This window comes from Taurulus bubalis (assembly GCF_910589615.1).
Source record: "Taurulus bubalis genome assembly, chromosome: 15".
Taxonomy (NCBI): Eukaryota; Metazoa; Chordata; class Actinopteri; order Perciformes; family Cottidae; genus Taurulus; species Taurulus bubalis.
Window position 1 is genome coordinate 21,295,560 of NC_136603.1, and position 18,398 is coordinate 21,313,957.

At 44.7% G+C, this 18,398-nt stretch overlaps 1 protein-coding gene across 2 annotated transcripts in view; it reads left to right on the plus strand.

Annotated features, from left to right (window-relative positions):
• fgf14 (fibroblast growth factor 14) overlaps nucleotides 1-18,398 on the plus strand; it is a gene marked incomplete at both ends in the record, with an annotated part of 97,191 nt that overhangs the window by 64,315 nt on the left and 14,478 nt on the right. For both annotated transcript variants that reach the window (XM_079231131.1, XM_079231132.1), the window contains 2 exons: nucleotides 6,142-6,252; nucleotides 7,725-7,828. In XM_079231131.1, coding sequence (XP_079087257.1) covers nucleotides 6,142-6,252; nucleotides 7,725-7,828 — 215 coding nt within the window. The remainder of the gene's footprint in view (nucleotides 1-6,141; nucleotides 6,253-7,724; nucleotides 7,829-18,398) is intronic.

Consider the following 18,398-nt stretch of genomic DNA (forward strand, 5'->3'; position numbering starts at 1 on the left):
CCACTGTGCATGTGTTAGGGTCTGTGCGCGCGGCTGTGTGTGTGCACGTGTGTGTGTGCACGTGTATGTGTGTCCAATTGTCTGTCCTCCTTCTTCTGTCACATTGGAATTGGCTTGTGGCATTTCTTTTTCTCATTCGAACATCAGCCGTGTCCAGCAGCTGTGCACAGTTGTGGACGCTGTCTCTTTGGTTCGGGGTGAAGTGTCTGATCATAGTGATGGAGGGGGGGAGGGGCGGATATTTTAGCATTTGCGAACAGTTGGGATGTGGCCCACCGGCCATCCCTGACTCGATTTGACAGCGCCTCACCTGCACTGGGGCCATTTCGTGGAGCTACTCGGGCCTCCCTCCCCGAGCTCCTCAGAGCCGTGACGATCATCCACAGCAACAGCGCCTGCATGTGTTAGGGGAACCGTGCATGTGGGGGTCCTACTGAAGTAAAATGTTAATGAAGGGAGGATGAACGCCGCCGTTAGAAGTTCTTCTGTCCTAATTCTTGCAGCTCTCATCGGGCGACGCTCTGCTTCGCGTTCATTTGGTGCTGTTTGTGATTAGAGGCCCTAATGGGACCGCACTCCGTTAATTCCACCCCCTCAGGGAGTGAGAATTTGGAAAATCTCCAACAAGTGATATCAGGCGTCGCTAATACTGCGCGTATAGTGTTTCCTCTCCTCACGCCCCGCGCTCCTTCTTCTCTCCCTTCCTCTTGTTTTATTCCCCGTATTCGCACACAGCTCGGGGGAATTCTCATTTCGTTCTCGCGAGCAGATAACAGTCGAGTGTGTCACGTGTTGTCGTGGTGAAACATGGCCGTCTCGTCTCGGTCTCCCGGGTGAGAAAGGGAGGCACCGCTCGCCCTTCTTTGGCACCGGAGCCTCAGCAGAGAACGGGGCCGACCCACCGAGACTTCATGCCGAAGCAGAGGAGATCCGTCAGGACGAGGTGTCTGAGATACCCGAACACCAGTGTTCCCTTCGGCCTTGAGTATTGATCTCGTGAGACACTTGATCAACTATTATGATGGGCTGCTGTAGATTGGATCTGACACACATTGTGTTATTGAGCGCAGGGCGTCTTGGTCAAATTCTTTAAAAAAAAACACATAAATAGTCATTATCCTCATCCTCAAATGCTAGTACAACAGTGCCCTTTGTAAAAAGCAGAGCTCCCATAGATCAAGATGAACAACACAACATTTAGAAGAAGTGCATTCTTGATAGCAGATCAAGACTTTTTGATCTGCTATCTCGTGATCACATAGATTTTGTTTTTTTAAGGGATTAGATCTGAGTTGTCAATCCTATTACTCTCGACCCGGTGAGTGAGCCGCGGGCGCATCCAGCTGGGGCTCGCCCGTAATCCCGCCGCTCTGGCTTTTGATTATCTCACCAGATTAGACCCACCGATCATTAGATCACGTTACACAGATCAGACCGCGAGATTAGCCCGCGTGATCTCGAAGCCGTTGACTCAAGAGTACATGTCGCCGGCGCACAGCAGCGCGGCATCAGTCAGCCTCCAGAGCTGTCTGTGTGTGCTCTGACTTATTGTTGAGACGTCAGAGACGTGGTGGATGTAGAGGAATGACAACAGAAGCAACATGGAGGGGGTTCTCTCTGGAAAAGCCCGTCTTCCATTCCAGAAACATCCAAAGTGGGTCAGGCAGGGCAGGGCTGACAGCAGACTACAGCTGCTGCTGCAGCTTGAGTGTGTGTGTGTGTTTCCTTATACTCATTGCTGTTTGCTTTGCACTGAGCCAAATGTGTGTCTTTGCACACATATACACTCACTCGCACACACACACACACACACACACACAGAAGAATGACACAACAGATAATCAGACGGGAACGGAGCCGCAGAGAAGCCACTTTTGAAATGAAAAGACACAAAAATTAAATAAAAAAATCACAACCTTTCCGTGACGGTTCAATTTGTATGCAGAGAGGACTTCTGCTGCAGAGCGACTCGAATTGAGATCTTAAGGCCCCGATGCTTGTTGTTTTCTAAGGAAACCCCCCTGCTGCTGCCACGCCACCACTTTGTTTCCCTAGAAACAACGAAAAAAAGACATGTAGAAAACACACAGTGCTTCTGTTGTAAAAAGCAAAAGCCCTCTCCCCCCCAAAAAATCAACATCAGTGTAACTGGGAAAGTCCAACTGTTCTGCAGAGGCCGGAGTCTCCTGAGGTTATATGCAGCGCTGTTGTTTTACCACTTGAAGTCCGTTCACAGAGAGAGACAGAGCAGTGAAACAGACGAGGGAAAAGAAACGCAGAGAAAGGAGACAAGAAGACGATGAGTCAGGGACCTTCTCGATTTAGGGATATTCCACAGGGACGTCCTCAAAGCGGTCCTTTTTTTAGAAGTGCACCCGGCTTGTCTGACCGACCTGAAAGCGCTGTGTCATTCTAAAAAACAAAACAAACAAACACTTCAAGTCTTTGCCTCTGACCTTTATCACATTCCCGTTCTCATGTTCCCCCTTGGCATACCGGATCACGAGGCAATTCTCTTGCACTTCGCTCAGTCGTTAATATAGAAAGCACCATAATAAGAGCATGTCTCTGTGGTGTGACTAATGGCGGACATTCAATGAGTCTCGGTTAGAAATTAATGGCTTTAAATCCATTGGAAACATTTTATCAATGGGTGGCGAGTGAGTTTGACCTTTAACGTCACTCTAATGTATTCATCAGCATACATGGATGTCTGGTGTGAACCGTCGCGAGTGAATAATGATAATGATGGTATTCCAGGACGTATTCATTTAAACCCACTGAATATGTGAACAACGGTTTATTACTGCAACTTATTCCACACATTGTTTGTATCCCATTTGATGAATGAGCTAAAATGTACTGAAATACTGAAGCTCAGAAACCGTGTGATCGTGTGTGTGTGTGTGTGTGTGTGTGTGTGTGTGTGTGTGTGTGAGTGGAGGTGAACTTGGCCCCTTCATCATGCTATAAATCATGTGACGTTGGCTGTGTTCTCTTGGGCCAGTTAGCAAATCGAACTGAACACACACACACACACACACACACACACACACACACACACCAGTTATGCGGTTTTAATTATTACAGATTGCCCCCTCCCCGCACGGATCTGTCCTCTGAATCAATCTCGCCGCCGCATATTGTTTAAACGCTGCTGATCAAAGTCATTAATCGATCGCAGGTTAGCAAAACTTTGTGTTCGTCCGCACAATAGTGTTCGCTCCAGGGAATTGTGTAGTCATTTGAAAATCCATATGAAATAGTTTGTGTGGATCTTGTGCTTTCTCACCACCGTGAGAAACACTCGGCCCATCCCTTTACTGGATTGTCAGGAATACGTGCGTGGTTTTAAGGTTATATAACGTAGGATATCGGGTTGCATTTATGCATTATTAATTAAAGTATTTAGCCCTTTCCATTGATGATGATATCCCACTGCCCTTTGCGGCGGCAGTGGCTGAAAGAGAGGAATAATGAAACGAGAGAGGTTGAGAGTGATACAATAAAGGCACTATAGTGCATTTTAATTATTCATTTTTTTCCAACTCAGATAAGTCCTCAGTGGTTTGAAGCATTGTCTTTGATGCAACACAGATTACGTGTTTGATATACAAAGTGCAGATGTGCTGAAGCATTTAGTAGAATAATCAATTAAAAGAATCCATTATTATTGCACAGTTTGAGCGCTGGGAATTTACCCAATAGATAGCAGGTTTATTGAAATATATCCCTTAAGGGACAACAACACATCGCTCGCTAGCCGATCCGTTCACCTGCCTGAACCCTACTGCACATGTGCAAACTAGCGCTACACACCTCTGGTTAAACACTGTTTACCTCCCGATAGTGCTACATCGGGAGCAACAAATCTTCATCGTGGAATTCAGCGGGAGGAGCTGTTAGCAGCTCAGCTGTTAGCGGCTGTTAGCAGCTGTTAGCGGCTGTTAGCAACTGTTAGCGGCTGTTAGCAGCTTTTAGCAGCTGTTAGCAGCTGTTAGCAGCTGTTGGGCAGCGCTGCCCTGCTCGGCTAAATAACCGAGCTAACGCTAACAGGAGGTTACATTGAGTTACATTATGATGCGCCCAAGACTGGGCTACGGTTAATTATAACGTTATTGTCGTGTATTCAAATGTAACCTTGTGAAATTACGCTTTATTTTGGCGAGAAACTTAATAGACAGTTGTTTGAAGGATATATTTTTTCCAGCAATGTACAATACATATTAGAGAGGGAATGATGACCAGTTTAACATTCATGGTTTTTAAGACATTGGTATCTGATCGGTTCTTGGTTTGTTAACAAACAAAACCAGAAATCTGAATGTTTCTTTTGACAATTTCTTTTCAATGTAGTTATTTATTTTCTTATTATTTTCAGAGATGTAAGGCCTTCAAACTGTAGAAAACCCAATTTTGCCATTAAAAAAATTAAATACAAATACTTACAAATTCTGACTTACAAAGTACGTCAAATTGAGACTTCATATCTGATAATTACCCCCTGAGAGTGACCAACTTTTCTTTTACTTCCTTTCTTTTAATGGAGGAAAGAGGGCCTCTTTCTAAACTCGTACATTCTTCAGAAACCAAAAAGATAATTACAGCTTAATGAAAATGAAATTAAAATGCCGTTAGCAGCAGCAGCCCCGGCATGAAATTGAAGGTGGGCAGCAGGAGAATACCGGAATGCCAGCTCTGTCCTGTCCACATCTCTGTCACTCAAGGACACCTCACCAACCACAGCATGCGCTCGTCGGATATTAGACGCAGCTAACAGAGAAAGAATGATGCCCTCACAGTGACTACCCTTCTCTCGCTGAAGATTTGAATGTCTTTGTGAACCACAGAGCTGCTGTCACCTTCCTGCCAGCCGCCTCAATGCATGTAGCGGAGGTTCTCTGACAGTCAGCTTTGGGCTTTATCCACCTCTTCGTTGTTCTGACGAGGTCGAACAAAGCAGCGCGTTGAAGGAACGTCATGGCGCTATTGCTCGGATACACCGGCATAGAGGCTTATTTTTTTCTCCCCGTTTTTTTTTCAGGCATCATTGGAAAGGTCTCATGCCATCAGCCGGCAGCAGAGACCATTTCAGAACAGACCGCCTTGAGCTGTACACAGACAGAGAAAGAAAAAGCCTCTCTGGCCTCAGCGAGACCCCTTGTTCTCCTCTGTGGCATCGCTCTCTCTCTCTTTCTTGTTTTCCCTCCTGCTCCCTCTCTCTCTCACACCCACGCGCACGCACACACGCACACACACACACACACACACACACACGCACACACACGGTTTAGGCTTCAGGTGAAGTTGATTGTACACCTCCTCACTAGGGCTTTGTTAGAATGAAATCTGGTGCGATGGCTGTCTCTACAATAAGACCAATGTTGATGGTATATGACCCCAGTGGTCGCTCACACCCAAACACACACACACACACACACACACACGCACACACACAAATGTGACATGTACACACACACACGCCCAGACGAATACATCTTAAGCAGAAGCAATATGTTTGCAGAGACACACAAATGTGCGGCGGCATGCCGGTTTATTAAAATATCTCCTAGTCCCTTTAAGTTTTTCCTGCCTTTTACCATTTCAATTTGCACATTATTACAAACCCACAAAAACCAACAACCAAATTGCAACACGACGCGGTCGAGCTGCAGCGTCGCTGGTCAAACTAACCGCAGCGGTGATTTATTTGCAGCGGACAGCTCTGTGGCTAATTCCCCGTCGGGTCAACTGGAGCACACAGACGCCTTCACATCCGAGCACGGCGAGGACCCGGAGAGGGTGCTGTTGGGTTCATTATGGGAGTCACAGATTAATTCTGCTGCCTATAATTGGATGGCCTATCTCTGAGAGGGGCAGGGCTTATGTGCCCAGAAAGTTGGCTGTGGGATTTGCCTGTGAGCTACACAGGAGTCACCAAGTACCGTAGTCGCAGTTATATTTCATGGTGTGTTGCTGTTAAAAAACAACAACCAGAAAACAACATCATAGAATATCTTATATAAGCAAAAAAATGAAGCTTATTTGGTTCGCCGCAGCAACCCTTGTAACGAGGGTTTCATGGTTTTGCAGATTGCTAACGTGCCCTCCTGTTTTCTCTGTCCCTCTTTCTCTCTGCAGATCCCCAGCTCAAGGGTATAGTGACCAGGTTATATTGCAGGCAGGGATACTACTTGCAAATGAACCCCGATGGCTCTCTTGATGGGACCAAAGATGACAGCAGTAATTCCTGTGAGTACCTTTAACTGTCGGATGGTTTCCCAGAGATGCGACATTTGATAAGTCAAGAGGACACCGTGAAAAACTATCAAGTAACTGGGACTTAAAGGGGACACATCCCATATTTGTGTATTTTAAGCACCTACCAGCCCACAAACTTTGAAATAGGACAACTTAGTCAGTCTTGGTGAGCTGCATAGATTCAAGAAGCCAATCAGATTTGACTCACCTTCCTATGTCACATGCAGGCTCATTAGAATATGTATTTTTATATCTCCACACACAGCTTGAGAAGTACTTTTGTAAATGTGCACCACAAGTCGATCACAGGGGGTCTTAAAGAGACACGCGCGAAAACAGTCAGACACAGAAACCTAAAATGCAAGTATGAACATGAAAATAAATGTCCCCTTTAAAGTCTGTATAGGTTCCTTGAGCACAAAGAGATGTTTTTTTGCTCACTTCCTGGTTTGAGATTTACCCCTCAGGTACGGGAAATGAACCAGCGACCTTCCAGTCACGCTGCTTTAACTGTCAGGCCAACACCTCCCCTCTTTTTGCAGCCTTCGGAGCTGAAATGTCTCCATAAATGGCAGCTGTAGTATCACAGACTCAGCCTCCTCTCTGAGAGGGAAAGTGGACCAGGAAACAGTCGGCTTAACAGGGAGAACATGGTATTATTAGCTCGTTCTGGCACAGCTCCTCCAGAGCGCTCCAGGCTAGGTGGTTAATTTGATTCCTGCTCAGCGCTAACGCTAGCTTGACACTCCACATTGTCACTTACTGGTGTCGGCGTGAGGAGACGCGGCACATGTCACATCTGCTAGGTCGAAGGGACTTATTGAGATAGAGGGCACCGCGTACAGTGAGCACAAGAGATGCGTCATATCGTTAAGACTGCAAGATCAAATCAAGCGTTGGCACTGACAACGATTTTTTTAAATTGGCTAAAAGCCACCAAGACACGTCGGTCACGCAGTAGTTTTCTTCCAGCCTCCCTCCTGGCCTCCAAACCAGCCGATACCAATTACTTACAGGGTCAGCTGAGGTCATTATTTACCTTTTAAGTCTCGCATATACACACACTTAATGTCTCAGCCAGGCCAGTCCTGTTTTCTCTCTCAAGTACAAACGAGCTAGCCAGGCCCAAGGAGTCTGCTCCAACAACAAAAGGCCTATTAGATCAGCCACGCACCAGTGGTGGCACCAATTACAGCTACATCTCAGGTAGCTCTGGGCGGCGCCGGCAATGCTAGGATAGTCACGTTCCCCAGCGCCTGCTCCAATTCATCTTCAGCGATTAGCTGAAATGCAACAGCTAGCATTATCGATGCTTTGTGAGGCATCAATGGCGGGCAGCTTTAATTTAGATGATGGATCGCGCCATGATTTTCCAATGTATTTAATGTTCCCTTAATGTTATGGTAATGCTGCTCGGTGATGTTTCCTTGTGTGTGAGGGTTTGACTGTGCACTTTTTTTCAGCTTTGTTCAACCTTATTCCTGTGGGCCTCAGAGTCGTCGCCATTCAGTCCGTGAAGACCGGTTTATACATCGCCATGAACGGGGAGGGCCATTTGTACACATCAGTAAGCAGGCTCTTCTATTCTGTTCTGAGCGTGTACATAATCATGTTTGCACGTATACAAACATCTGTATTATTTGTGGTTTCCATACAAAAAACATAGATATTCAAATATAGATCTCTGTGTTTGTGTGTAAATTATAGTGTTTTACCCAGCAAGTAAGACAGATATTTCACACATTTGCGACAGCATAATTGCATTTGGCTGAAGGTTAGGGATCCCATTGAGCAGAAATTCATGCATACAGATTTCAATTCATCAGGTTGAACGCCCTGTAGAGTTTTCATTCCATATGAAAAATACCCACCATGGGAATGGTGGCTATTAACTAGGGAGTAACAGATATGCAATAGATCTCTCAAATCTACTTTTGTGCAGTTGCATTATATTACGAAAATACCCTCACAAAATGTTTCGGTCTGTCAGTCGAGAAGAATGAATTGGACGGATGCAGGACATGTTCTGGACCAGCCAAATAAACCAGGTGGCTATCGGCAGCCGAGGGGGTGATACGGCCTCTCCCAGCACAGATAATGCTTCTCGTCTCACTCCTCCACTCTCTCCTTTCCCGGTCATTCAAATCAATCAGCGGGAAAGAACATTGGGAGCGCCGCTCCTCTCCCAGACCGGGGTCTCTTCGCCCCTCTGCTGTCTCCGCTCTGAGTCCCTAATCCTCAGAGCGGGGCGCAGAGTCATCTCATCCTCCGTTCATCTCCTTGGAGGTTCTCTTACTGTACAATGCACCAGCATTCCAGAGGAATTCTCTCATAATTAATTGACTTAAGCCAGGGGATGAAATTCCTCTGAGGAGTATTGACCTAGAATATCATGGATGTGGTTAAGGAATAGCACAGTAGGGATTATGAATTAATATATTTTACGGATGCGCTGAACTGCATCACGGTACATAATTTACATGATTTGCACGCAACCTTTTTCCCTGCAGACGCAAACGTTTGTAGAAGCATACCTGGAAATGTAAAGCTTCAAACATATCATCTTCTTATAGATATATACCCTTTAAGCAATACTATTTAACTTTCTGTACAAGACAATAAAAGCAAAGGCAAAAAGACAACATTTAGAATTTACAAAACAGCAAATAAAGCATTTGAGGAAAGGTTGAAATATAATCTGAAACGCCTCTTATACCGCTGTTTCAACTTGTGATCGATCGCTCTTCGTCTGTTTGCAATATTCTACTTGAGACATTCACTAATTATGAGGTGTTTTCGACTCCTGGAGGTTGATCACTCTGGTAAGTCGTAGGAAGTTGACAGATGTTGCTCTGAACACTAGTTTATATCTCATAAATGCTGCTGCTAATTGGCATTGGAGCCGACCTGAAGCAACCTTTTTTTTCCACAGCAGGGTTGGTAACTGTGATCACGTGACTTCAGGGACCCTTATCATGAAGTCTTTTTCCTTATTGTGTCCTCCGGACATGTTTAGGCCAAGCAGAAGTGCTGTGAAGTGGGTCTCGTTGAGCCCCCGGTCGGGAGAGCCGTGTTCCTCCGGCTCACTTCGCCCTGCTCCTCTCTTCACAAAACTCTCACCGGCTCCATTTGCAGCTTATTTCTGTGCTAATGGAGGCTCTGACTAGGTCTCAACTATCCACCCACCCACGCAAAGGTCTCTTTTTGCTCCTTAGCGTGTGAATTACTCCGGTAATGGCATCCTTGTAAGATGTTCTTCGTCCTCCTCCCTCGTCTTCCTGCCTCTTCCGTGCTCCTCTGTAAGCAAAAGGCACACCAATTCCTCCCATTATCACTCCGCTCCTCCGCAAGCGAGGATCAGACAGTTGACCTTTTTTTTGCCCATTAAGAGTATTTGGTTGCAGTGCACTCACATTTTCCAGAAACTACTTTGAAGGTTATATCAATGCAGAAGTTGATGTTGCTTTGGAGTTGGTGGAGTGCACAGTATACAGGGATAATATGCAAAGAAAAACAATCTGTTTTTTTGGTGGGGAAAATGAATTTCCCTGAAGCCACGTCCTTTTTATTAACTAAAATGCACTCGGTCATTTGTTATTCTTTCACAATAATACATTTCTAAGGCTCTGACTGCGATGACAGGCTTTGATAATGAGTGGCGCTCTGCTTTTGAGCCACCTCATCTGCTAAAAGAAAATGGAGTGCCTTTCTTATAGGAATTGGATGGAAAGCTCCATTCAAGGCCTCCGGTTTGCATCATATCCTTTTGTGTGAGGCACCCGAGGCGCAGCGCGCGGCTCCAATGAAGAGATAGCATCAAAGTGACTGTGCGGCCTGGCACAAAGGACACGCCGTGGAAGAAAGGGGAGTTCAATCATCTCACCCCTTTTTTTAATCCGCTCCTTTTGTAGCCGGGCCAATGAACTCCCAGCTAATTTCTCCTCCAGGCCGCTCCCTGGATCAGGCGCTCCTTCTGAAATGTAATAAGGGGAGAGGAGTTCTCCCAGCTTGCTGTAGAAGAGAGCGGAAACACGACTTGCACTGGTCTCCAGATGACTGTAATAGAAGTCTTTTTGTATGCAAAAGCAGACACATTCAAATGAGATAAAAGATGTTTATGTAATTATTCTGTAGGGACTGAGATATTAAATCTCCAAAAAGCAAACCAAGAAGTGTTGGAGTGTGTAGTTTTGCTACAAATGATGAAATAATTGTGCCAGAGAATGCAACTCCCTGGTGCTGGTTTTGTTGTGTTCTTTTTGTCCTGCTAATACAGTCTCCTACCATCTCTCAAGTGTAAAGGTTGGGCATTTCATAGTTGGCTGGTTTTCTTTAGAGCTAGTTCCCTATTCCCTTCCTTCACTCAGTGTCTCTCACTGCAGGCTTTCTTTATCAGGAGTCTGCACTTAGCTTAGTGCTACCTTTCATGATTGTCAAATTGACTTGCCACATCACTTAAGTGGTCCTTTTTCGAAATGAAATCCTTGAGAGGACCAATCTAGAGCAGCGCGGCGGCTTTAGATTCACTTGTTACAGCGGAGGCTGTATCATCAGCGGTATGAACACTGAGGAGCGAGGGCATCTCTTTCCTGTAGCGCCCAATTCCAAATCTATGAAATCTCCAAGGAGCTCAATGTGAGGGCTCCCTCGGTTTGCATCGGTATGAAAATAAAAGCACACGGCAGCGGCGTGTGGGGGAGAATAGAAAAGAGCGGCTTATTCAGGCATGTAACCATAAAGAGTCCTTTTGAGCCCCACACACACACACACACACACACACACACACACACACACACACACACACACACACACACACACACACACACACACACACACACACATTCATATTCATCTGCCGACTCCTCTGGTTGCAAAAATAAGTCAGATATATAGTCTATGAAAAAATGACTTTACTTCTCACCTGATTTATTCCCTCAGTAAACATGTAAACTTGAGTTTATGGTCTCAATCTCTATATTTTAAAGTCTTCTTCAGAACAGCATGATGTTCATTCAGTAAATAATGATCAATTTAGAGTCAAATAGACCATAAAGTATGTTTTAGGGCGGGCTTACTGTGATTGACAGCTTGTTGCCGCTGCCAGAGCTGTATTAGGCATCTCTACTTAAACTCTGGGCGACTGTGGCTCAGTGGTTAGCATGCCTGTCTTTCAATCAGAGGATCGGTGGTTCAAGCCTCGGCTCCACTATTCCTAGTCGTTGCGCCCTTGAGCAAGACACATTTAAACCTCCGTTGCTGTGTCTACGGTGTATAGAGCAAAAATGTAAGTCGCTTTGGATAAAAGTGTCAGCTAAATGAAATGTAAAAAAAAAAACTCCTCCGCATTCCAAATATGGTAACTCATTGGCAAAGCGACGGCCGTTATCCAAGATGGTGTAGGAAAGCACACTGCTTCTTCTTCTGTAGACAGTGTAGCATTTAAGCACGAAGATAGCTAGTCCCATTGTGCTAGCTAGCTAAATAGAGAAATAGAGGACATTTGGCTAGTTAGCTAGTTTACTAATTCCACCATACTCGAATGCTTCACTGGTTACAGAAAATAAGGAGAGCACTGAACAGACGGCACTTCCGCCTCACTCCCCACCGCCCTGGAGAAGGACAAGCTACTTAGCTAACTAGCTACTTAGCTAACTAGCCCGCCATCCGTGTGTTGTCACTCAGTTGCAGACCGTGGATTTGGTATCTACGCCCGCTGTCTGTTTAGTTTAACAGCTGATCGCGGTGTGGCGCACCCCCCGGACTGGGGGAAAAAAGTGTCCCGTGAGTTACTGTCACGGACAAACCCACTCAATACAGTCCACCATGTGCGGACAGCAGACACCCACTCCGCCACACGGCACCACCACGAGCATGGGGGAGGTGTGGGGACCAACCCGCAGCGCCACTCCACTCCACAGAGGCAGCCGACGCTCCCGTTCAGCAATGCGCTTTTACGGAGCGCCATTCTGGGCTCGGGGAGAGCTCACGGGACGTGTGGACCGACCCACGAAGCCACTTCAGCCACCAGCGGACACCCCGCCAAGCAACGCACAGTTACACACCAGAGCCTCTCGGTTGGACACCGGCGATGTTGTGCGTCCTGACTGACCCACCTGACCAGCCCAACCCCTTAAAACCGCAGCATAGACACATCAACACAACGCCACCGTAGATGAAAAAACACAAAAAGCAGGAAATTTACCAGATGCTGTTCATTAAAGACAAAGTCCATCCGCTCTCCTTAAAAAAAAAGTTCAGCAGATGCTAGCAGGCCTTCTCATTTAGTTTAATCAGCTCTCGAGTCCATAGAGAAACAGAAGTGAAATGTGATTGGATGAGTGCTGTTAACCAGATCATAAAACAGCGGCTGCGCAGCCTGAAGGCAACGGAGCAACAGAGCTGTGCCATGAGGAAATAAGCTAATAGGGAAAAATAATTATCCTACATGTAGTGCATTTGTGAAAAACAATTAAACTATAAAATAGCTATAACCTTTAATTATATATTAAAAAAAAGAATTATACATTTTTTTAATTTAAATTGTAACTTTGTGATTCTGTGTAGGCCAGCAGAGAAGGCTTAGCAGGCCCAGACGGCCCGCCACTGCTGTCACTATAACAACTACACTCGCCAGTGACTTGCCCAGTCACACCAGCATAAGCAGAGACATACATGAATTTCAACAGAATTGCTGCAGCGTCATTGTGCCTCACTGGCATGTTCCCGGGTGGCTAGCATGTAGTCGGTTGACTTGCCAGCCACTTTGTTTACTTCCCCTGCGAGTAGTCACTACTTGGTGACCTATTTTTCACGATGCTTTGATGAACTTTGCTAGTCCACATTCTGGTGTGACCAGTTAAAATGAAAGAAGAAAAAAAAGGAGATTGCAGCAGCTATGGAAAAACGTCTAGTTATGTAGGACCATATGGAGAGCATAAATATAAATACATCAACATAATTGTGACACCTCTTCTCAAGCGTGTATGAGCACACGTGTGCATGTATGTGTTTAGACTACATGCAGCATCGTTGCCCAACAGATGGCTTCGTGTGAACATGTTTTATTGGTGTTGATTTCAAATGTGCCATGAATAAAAGTAATCTCGTTCACAGCTTAATAAATGCGTTATGAAGGAGAAGCAATAAAGGTGGGGCACCCCAGGTTCTCTGAATGCAAATGGAGCCTCTCATTTTTTTAGAATTACATCAAAGATATGTAAAACATTTGCAGAAATGGATCTGACAAAGAGAGCAATTCATTATTTAAACTCTGTCTAACTAAAAATATGTGATGTTTGTGACATGTTTTCCTGTTACTTGTTTCCATATGTATTTTATTTACTTTACGGACTTAGTTTAAGCCCAAACATTTAAAAAAAATCTGAATCTAACTTGGCTAAATGCGTCCGTCACTGTAGGTTTGTTCCCTGAACATAACCGCGGCCGTTTCACGGTAATGACGTGACATATAAATGATGTGCGGAAAGCTTAAATTGCATAGCAATGGCATCGGGTTTGTTATTTGACATTTGTTATTGTGTCTCGAACCACTTATTCACAGACTAACATAACACAGCAGTCTAAAAGAAGAAGCAGACAGGGGGTGCCCGACATTATATTTCAACAATCCCACAGAGTACCTATTTTAATTACTCCGATGATTTTGCCTGTGGGGGGAAGTGTCGGGCCCAGAGTCGAGGTGGGGGGAACCTCATTGTTTCCACGGCTGCGCTCCTCTCTTGCCTTTAATGCCGTGTTCGTGTCAGGAAGGGTGGCAGTCACAAGGGCTGGAGGGAGAGCAGCTTCATGCATTAATGAACAACGAGGTTGGAGGTATGCGTCAAAGCTAAACTGGTGAACTGTTGGTCTGGGGCAATGGGAGCTATAGAGAGACCGGTCCTTAAGCCATTTAATATCAAAGTGGTTATTAATGACTTTCTAATAGATGGACTCTCCTGGGATGTTAGAAAAATCTTACAGGTAGGAAAACACACGTTGGCAGAATATTGCTATTTGCCAGAATCACGTGAGGGAACAGTGAGTCACCCATCCATCACCCCACAGTGTGTTTGTCCTTACCTGTGGGCATTATGCATCTCCGAGCAATAAATCATAAATGCACAACCTCCATCTCTTTCCAGGTCAACAGCTTAAGGTCTATTAATGTCACATCTCCCGACGCTCCTCAATCACTTTGCTATTCCCCTGTTTATTTCAGGCAATTAGTCAACAAGTGCAGCTGTTCTCTGAACCACTGGTTTGCATGACAAGTATTTATGGTACGCTGTATTGCAATGCAATGACTGAATGGGTGGGAGGCTTTTAAAACGTTCCCTTAAAGTCCTGGGGGATAGGCTATGTGTATGATATGGAACATTGAGTTAGCACTGAAGTCCTGCTTGCATTAGCTGATTGGCTTATCAGGGGCTACGATGTTAGCTTCTTGGTTACGAGTTGACTGGTATTCAATCACACTTTTGTCAAATTTACTTTGTGGATTCTCTCATGCCAATGCATTTGCTGATGCGAATGGTCAGCATCATCTTCATGTGCCAACTCGTGATTTCATTTCCATTTATGTGTTTTTTTTAAATGGGAGGCTTCTTGCTGCTTGGATTCGAGCTCCCTCAAACAGCAAGACCCTTTTCCAAAATCTCTAATTCCTAACAGGAATAGTGTGTCGTAGCATTTAAGGGGATCGCTGGAGTGGGTTAGGGATGAAAAGTTTTTGTAGGCCAACCTAGCAAGTAAGCATTGTTTTTTTTTATCCATTGCATTTTGGATTATTGCAGAAAATAAGCTCTGTGGCAAACACGTTTATGATACTTACACGTTTTCTTCAGCAAGGTAATCTTCACAAATGACTTTTGAAGGGTGAATATTATCGCCAAGAGTAAAAAGCTAACGTTGAGGCTGTAAACGGATGAAACCACCGTCTCATGAGGGCGAATACGGGCACTTGTTAGCAATTAAATGCTTCAAAGTTCATAAGATGGGTAAATACAGACGTATTTTACATCGCAGAAGAAAACGTTAAAATATCTTAAGCTTGAGCCGGCCGCAGTTGTTCTACAGTTGCCCCGAATAGACAATCCAACCTCTTCCTATAGCGACGATAGTTCCTAGAATCCTTCACACTAGACCTTTAAGTATCTACGACTGAAATGCTTTTTTTGCTAATCCCCACTTCCGATCTCATGCTTTGTGGGTTGCGATTCTCCTGTTCTCTTGAAACCTGTGTCTAATAACATGATACTTGCACAACTGTAACGTGCGGTACGAGGAACAGAGTCACATAAATGTAACCAGAAGGTACATGGTGAACGAAAGAAACGCATAACAAGCCGTTCTTTCAAGGTTTTGAGAAGAGCTTTACTTCTGCTAGATTTTTACTTTGGATTCTTTGCTCTAGCTTCGTTCTTTGGTTTTGTATTGGCACCACCTCGATGTTACACAATCCCCTTTACTCTCCCAGCCCGTGTTGTACTGTACGGTTGCACATTTATAGCAGGGTGCATGCTGGCTGCTCAGAGGACCTGCACAGGCATCTGTGAGCTTCCCAGAAATCCTTTTTTTTCTGTGTCCCTGAAGTAATTTATCTATATCTTCATAGAAGCATGTTCCAGCTGTATTTCTCCTCCCTGAGCCGGCTGACTTTCTACCGTGGTGGCCATCAGCCAACTATCGATCCGTCAGCTACAGCTTACGCTAAATCTCCCTCATCCATCTGGGATAATCCGTACATCTCTATTGAAATGGAGTGGCCCAAAAACAGAAAAAGCAGTAGTTAGTCGGCATGGTATGGATGCCGCAAAGATACTGTACTGTGGCTATAAACTATGTGCTGCTGACAGGTAATGGGAAAGCAGGAGACTGGAGAGAATACAAATACCACATCGACTGGTTGGGAGAAGAAGAGTTGGGGGAGAAAGAGAGCGAGGGGAACCCAGCGTTGTGTTGGGCAATATAATCAGTGTTGCATGCGGACAACCACTGCGTCCTGCACCCATTCGTCAGTTGTTGCTTCTGCTAAAAGCAGCCAACATTTTGACCAACAACCTTTCAGAATCACACATAGGATTATTCATTAATTCAGTTCTCTTTGTGAGCCGGTAAAAGCAGAGTACAAATATTTGTAGTTTCTGTAGAGATTTCAAATGAAAGGACATCTTTTAAATAGATAATAGTTGATGATCAAAGGTCACTATGACCGCTCAAAACACCTTTTTGGCCATAACTCAATAATTGACATGCTTATTATGATCATTTCACACATAACATGATGTCATTTTGGACAGTCGTGGATATGAACTGCAACTTGACTGGTCGGCAGAGGCATGCAACCGCAACGCAGTCATTCTAGTTGATGAGACACATGCTGTGTGGTAATTGGAAATTGATTACTTGTACTTCTGAGTCAAGTGCTTTCAGTTGTGAATTAATAATGAACAAACACATAAAAGATTCAAATGACCTGCTTATGAGGGGCATTCGGAAAAAAAAGTATAATAACTGAAAAAAGAGGTGGTAAATTGATGTGAACAAAATATCAGTTTTAATTCCACTGTCAATAGCAGCCTGGAAGAGAAAATAACACTGGGATTTGTTTCCTCTTTTTTAGTTGAGCGGCACACTAACTAATTAATCTCTGTCAGGAGCTCAACAAAATGAAACACTGTAGTTCACAACTGCTGTGACAATGTTGCTTGGATTTGAAGCGGCCATAAGCCGACCCTGCTGCAGGGTAAACAACTAGCTTCAAGATATTTAGTGGTCACAAGGACTCCAGTGAAAGGTTTTTCATTACAGGAATAACGCTTTCAAATAGCTGTCGCTGTCCAATGCAATATACAGATATGACGCACAGGAAACCTTCCTCCAGTTTAATTTACTTCTGGAGTAAAAAAGCCTTGATGCACGACTGCAACTATTACTGAAACAATTATAATTCTGCTAATGCTATTCTATAAACAATGCCTATGCTGCAGAGAGCTCACTGTTGACGTTGTTGCTCACCCTTTGCTTCGCTGTGTCACATGTCTTACTCACGCAGGAAGTGGAGAGATGATGATGTTTGCCCACCAGGTATCACAGTCGTGATTTCAAAGGTAGTAAGTCGTGAGCCGTGACCGCCACCAGATTTTTGGGACGCACCCCAGTGGCCACTGTCACGAGCAACCAATACCAACACCAGTTGTCTTGATTGCATTGTTCACTCGCTTGCCAAAGAAACAACCTTCCAAACCTAGGGCTTCCCTCAGAAAAGCTGTATTTTAAATACATGTCTTTCGGTTTAAAGGGGACATATCATTAAAAAAAACCTGCAGGCTAGGATAGGACTTGCACATAAACCCCAATAGCTCTCTCTTCATGGGACCAAGAGTGACAGCAGTAATTCCTGTGAGTAACTTGAGTGCCTGTTGGAGTCCTGGACCGTTTGATAGGTGTCAAGAAACATTCAAAGAATTGCTGACAGAGGACACTGTGGAAAACTATCAAGTTACTGCTACTTAAAGGGGACACATCATTCTACTGCTACAGGGCTAAGATGACCCAATCAGTCTCTGTGTGGGCTGTCCAGATCAGAAACATGATTCAACAACCTTTTGAGATTCGGCTCCTCTTCTTATGTCGCATACGGGCTCATTAGAATATGCCGCATATATACCGTATCTGCACCCACGGCTTGAGAACTTTGCAAACGTGCACCGTATTTTTCTTGCAACCCGATCAAAGCAGACTGGGCTTTTACCCGGAGGGGGACTTGAAGAGACGGGCGCTAAAATGGAGCTAATAGACGGAGGGAGAATACAAGTATATTCAGACAGTAGGGGGGAAATAATGTGCTTTTTGGACATTAAAGCACGTGAACATCCTCTTGTAGAAACACAAAACACAAGCATGAACCTGAAGATAAGCATATTTCCCCTTTACAAGTAGCTTGCAGACTGGAATCGTTCACCCATGCTGACTAAAACCCGTTCACCCTCCCTTCTGTTATTAACATGTCAGCAGTTAGTATCACTTTTCTTTTTTTACCTAGAATTGGCATCTGCTCACTTTCCAATTTATACCAAGCACTATGAGCCTCTGTGACTGTCTCCTTGTTTCCAGTGCTTTCCTGTTTTCCCTTATTT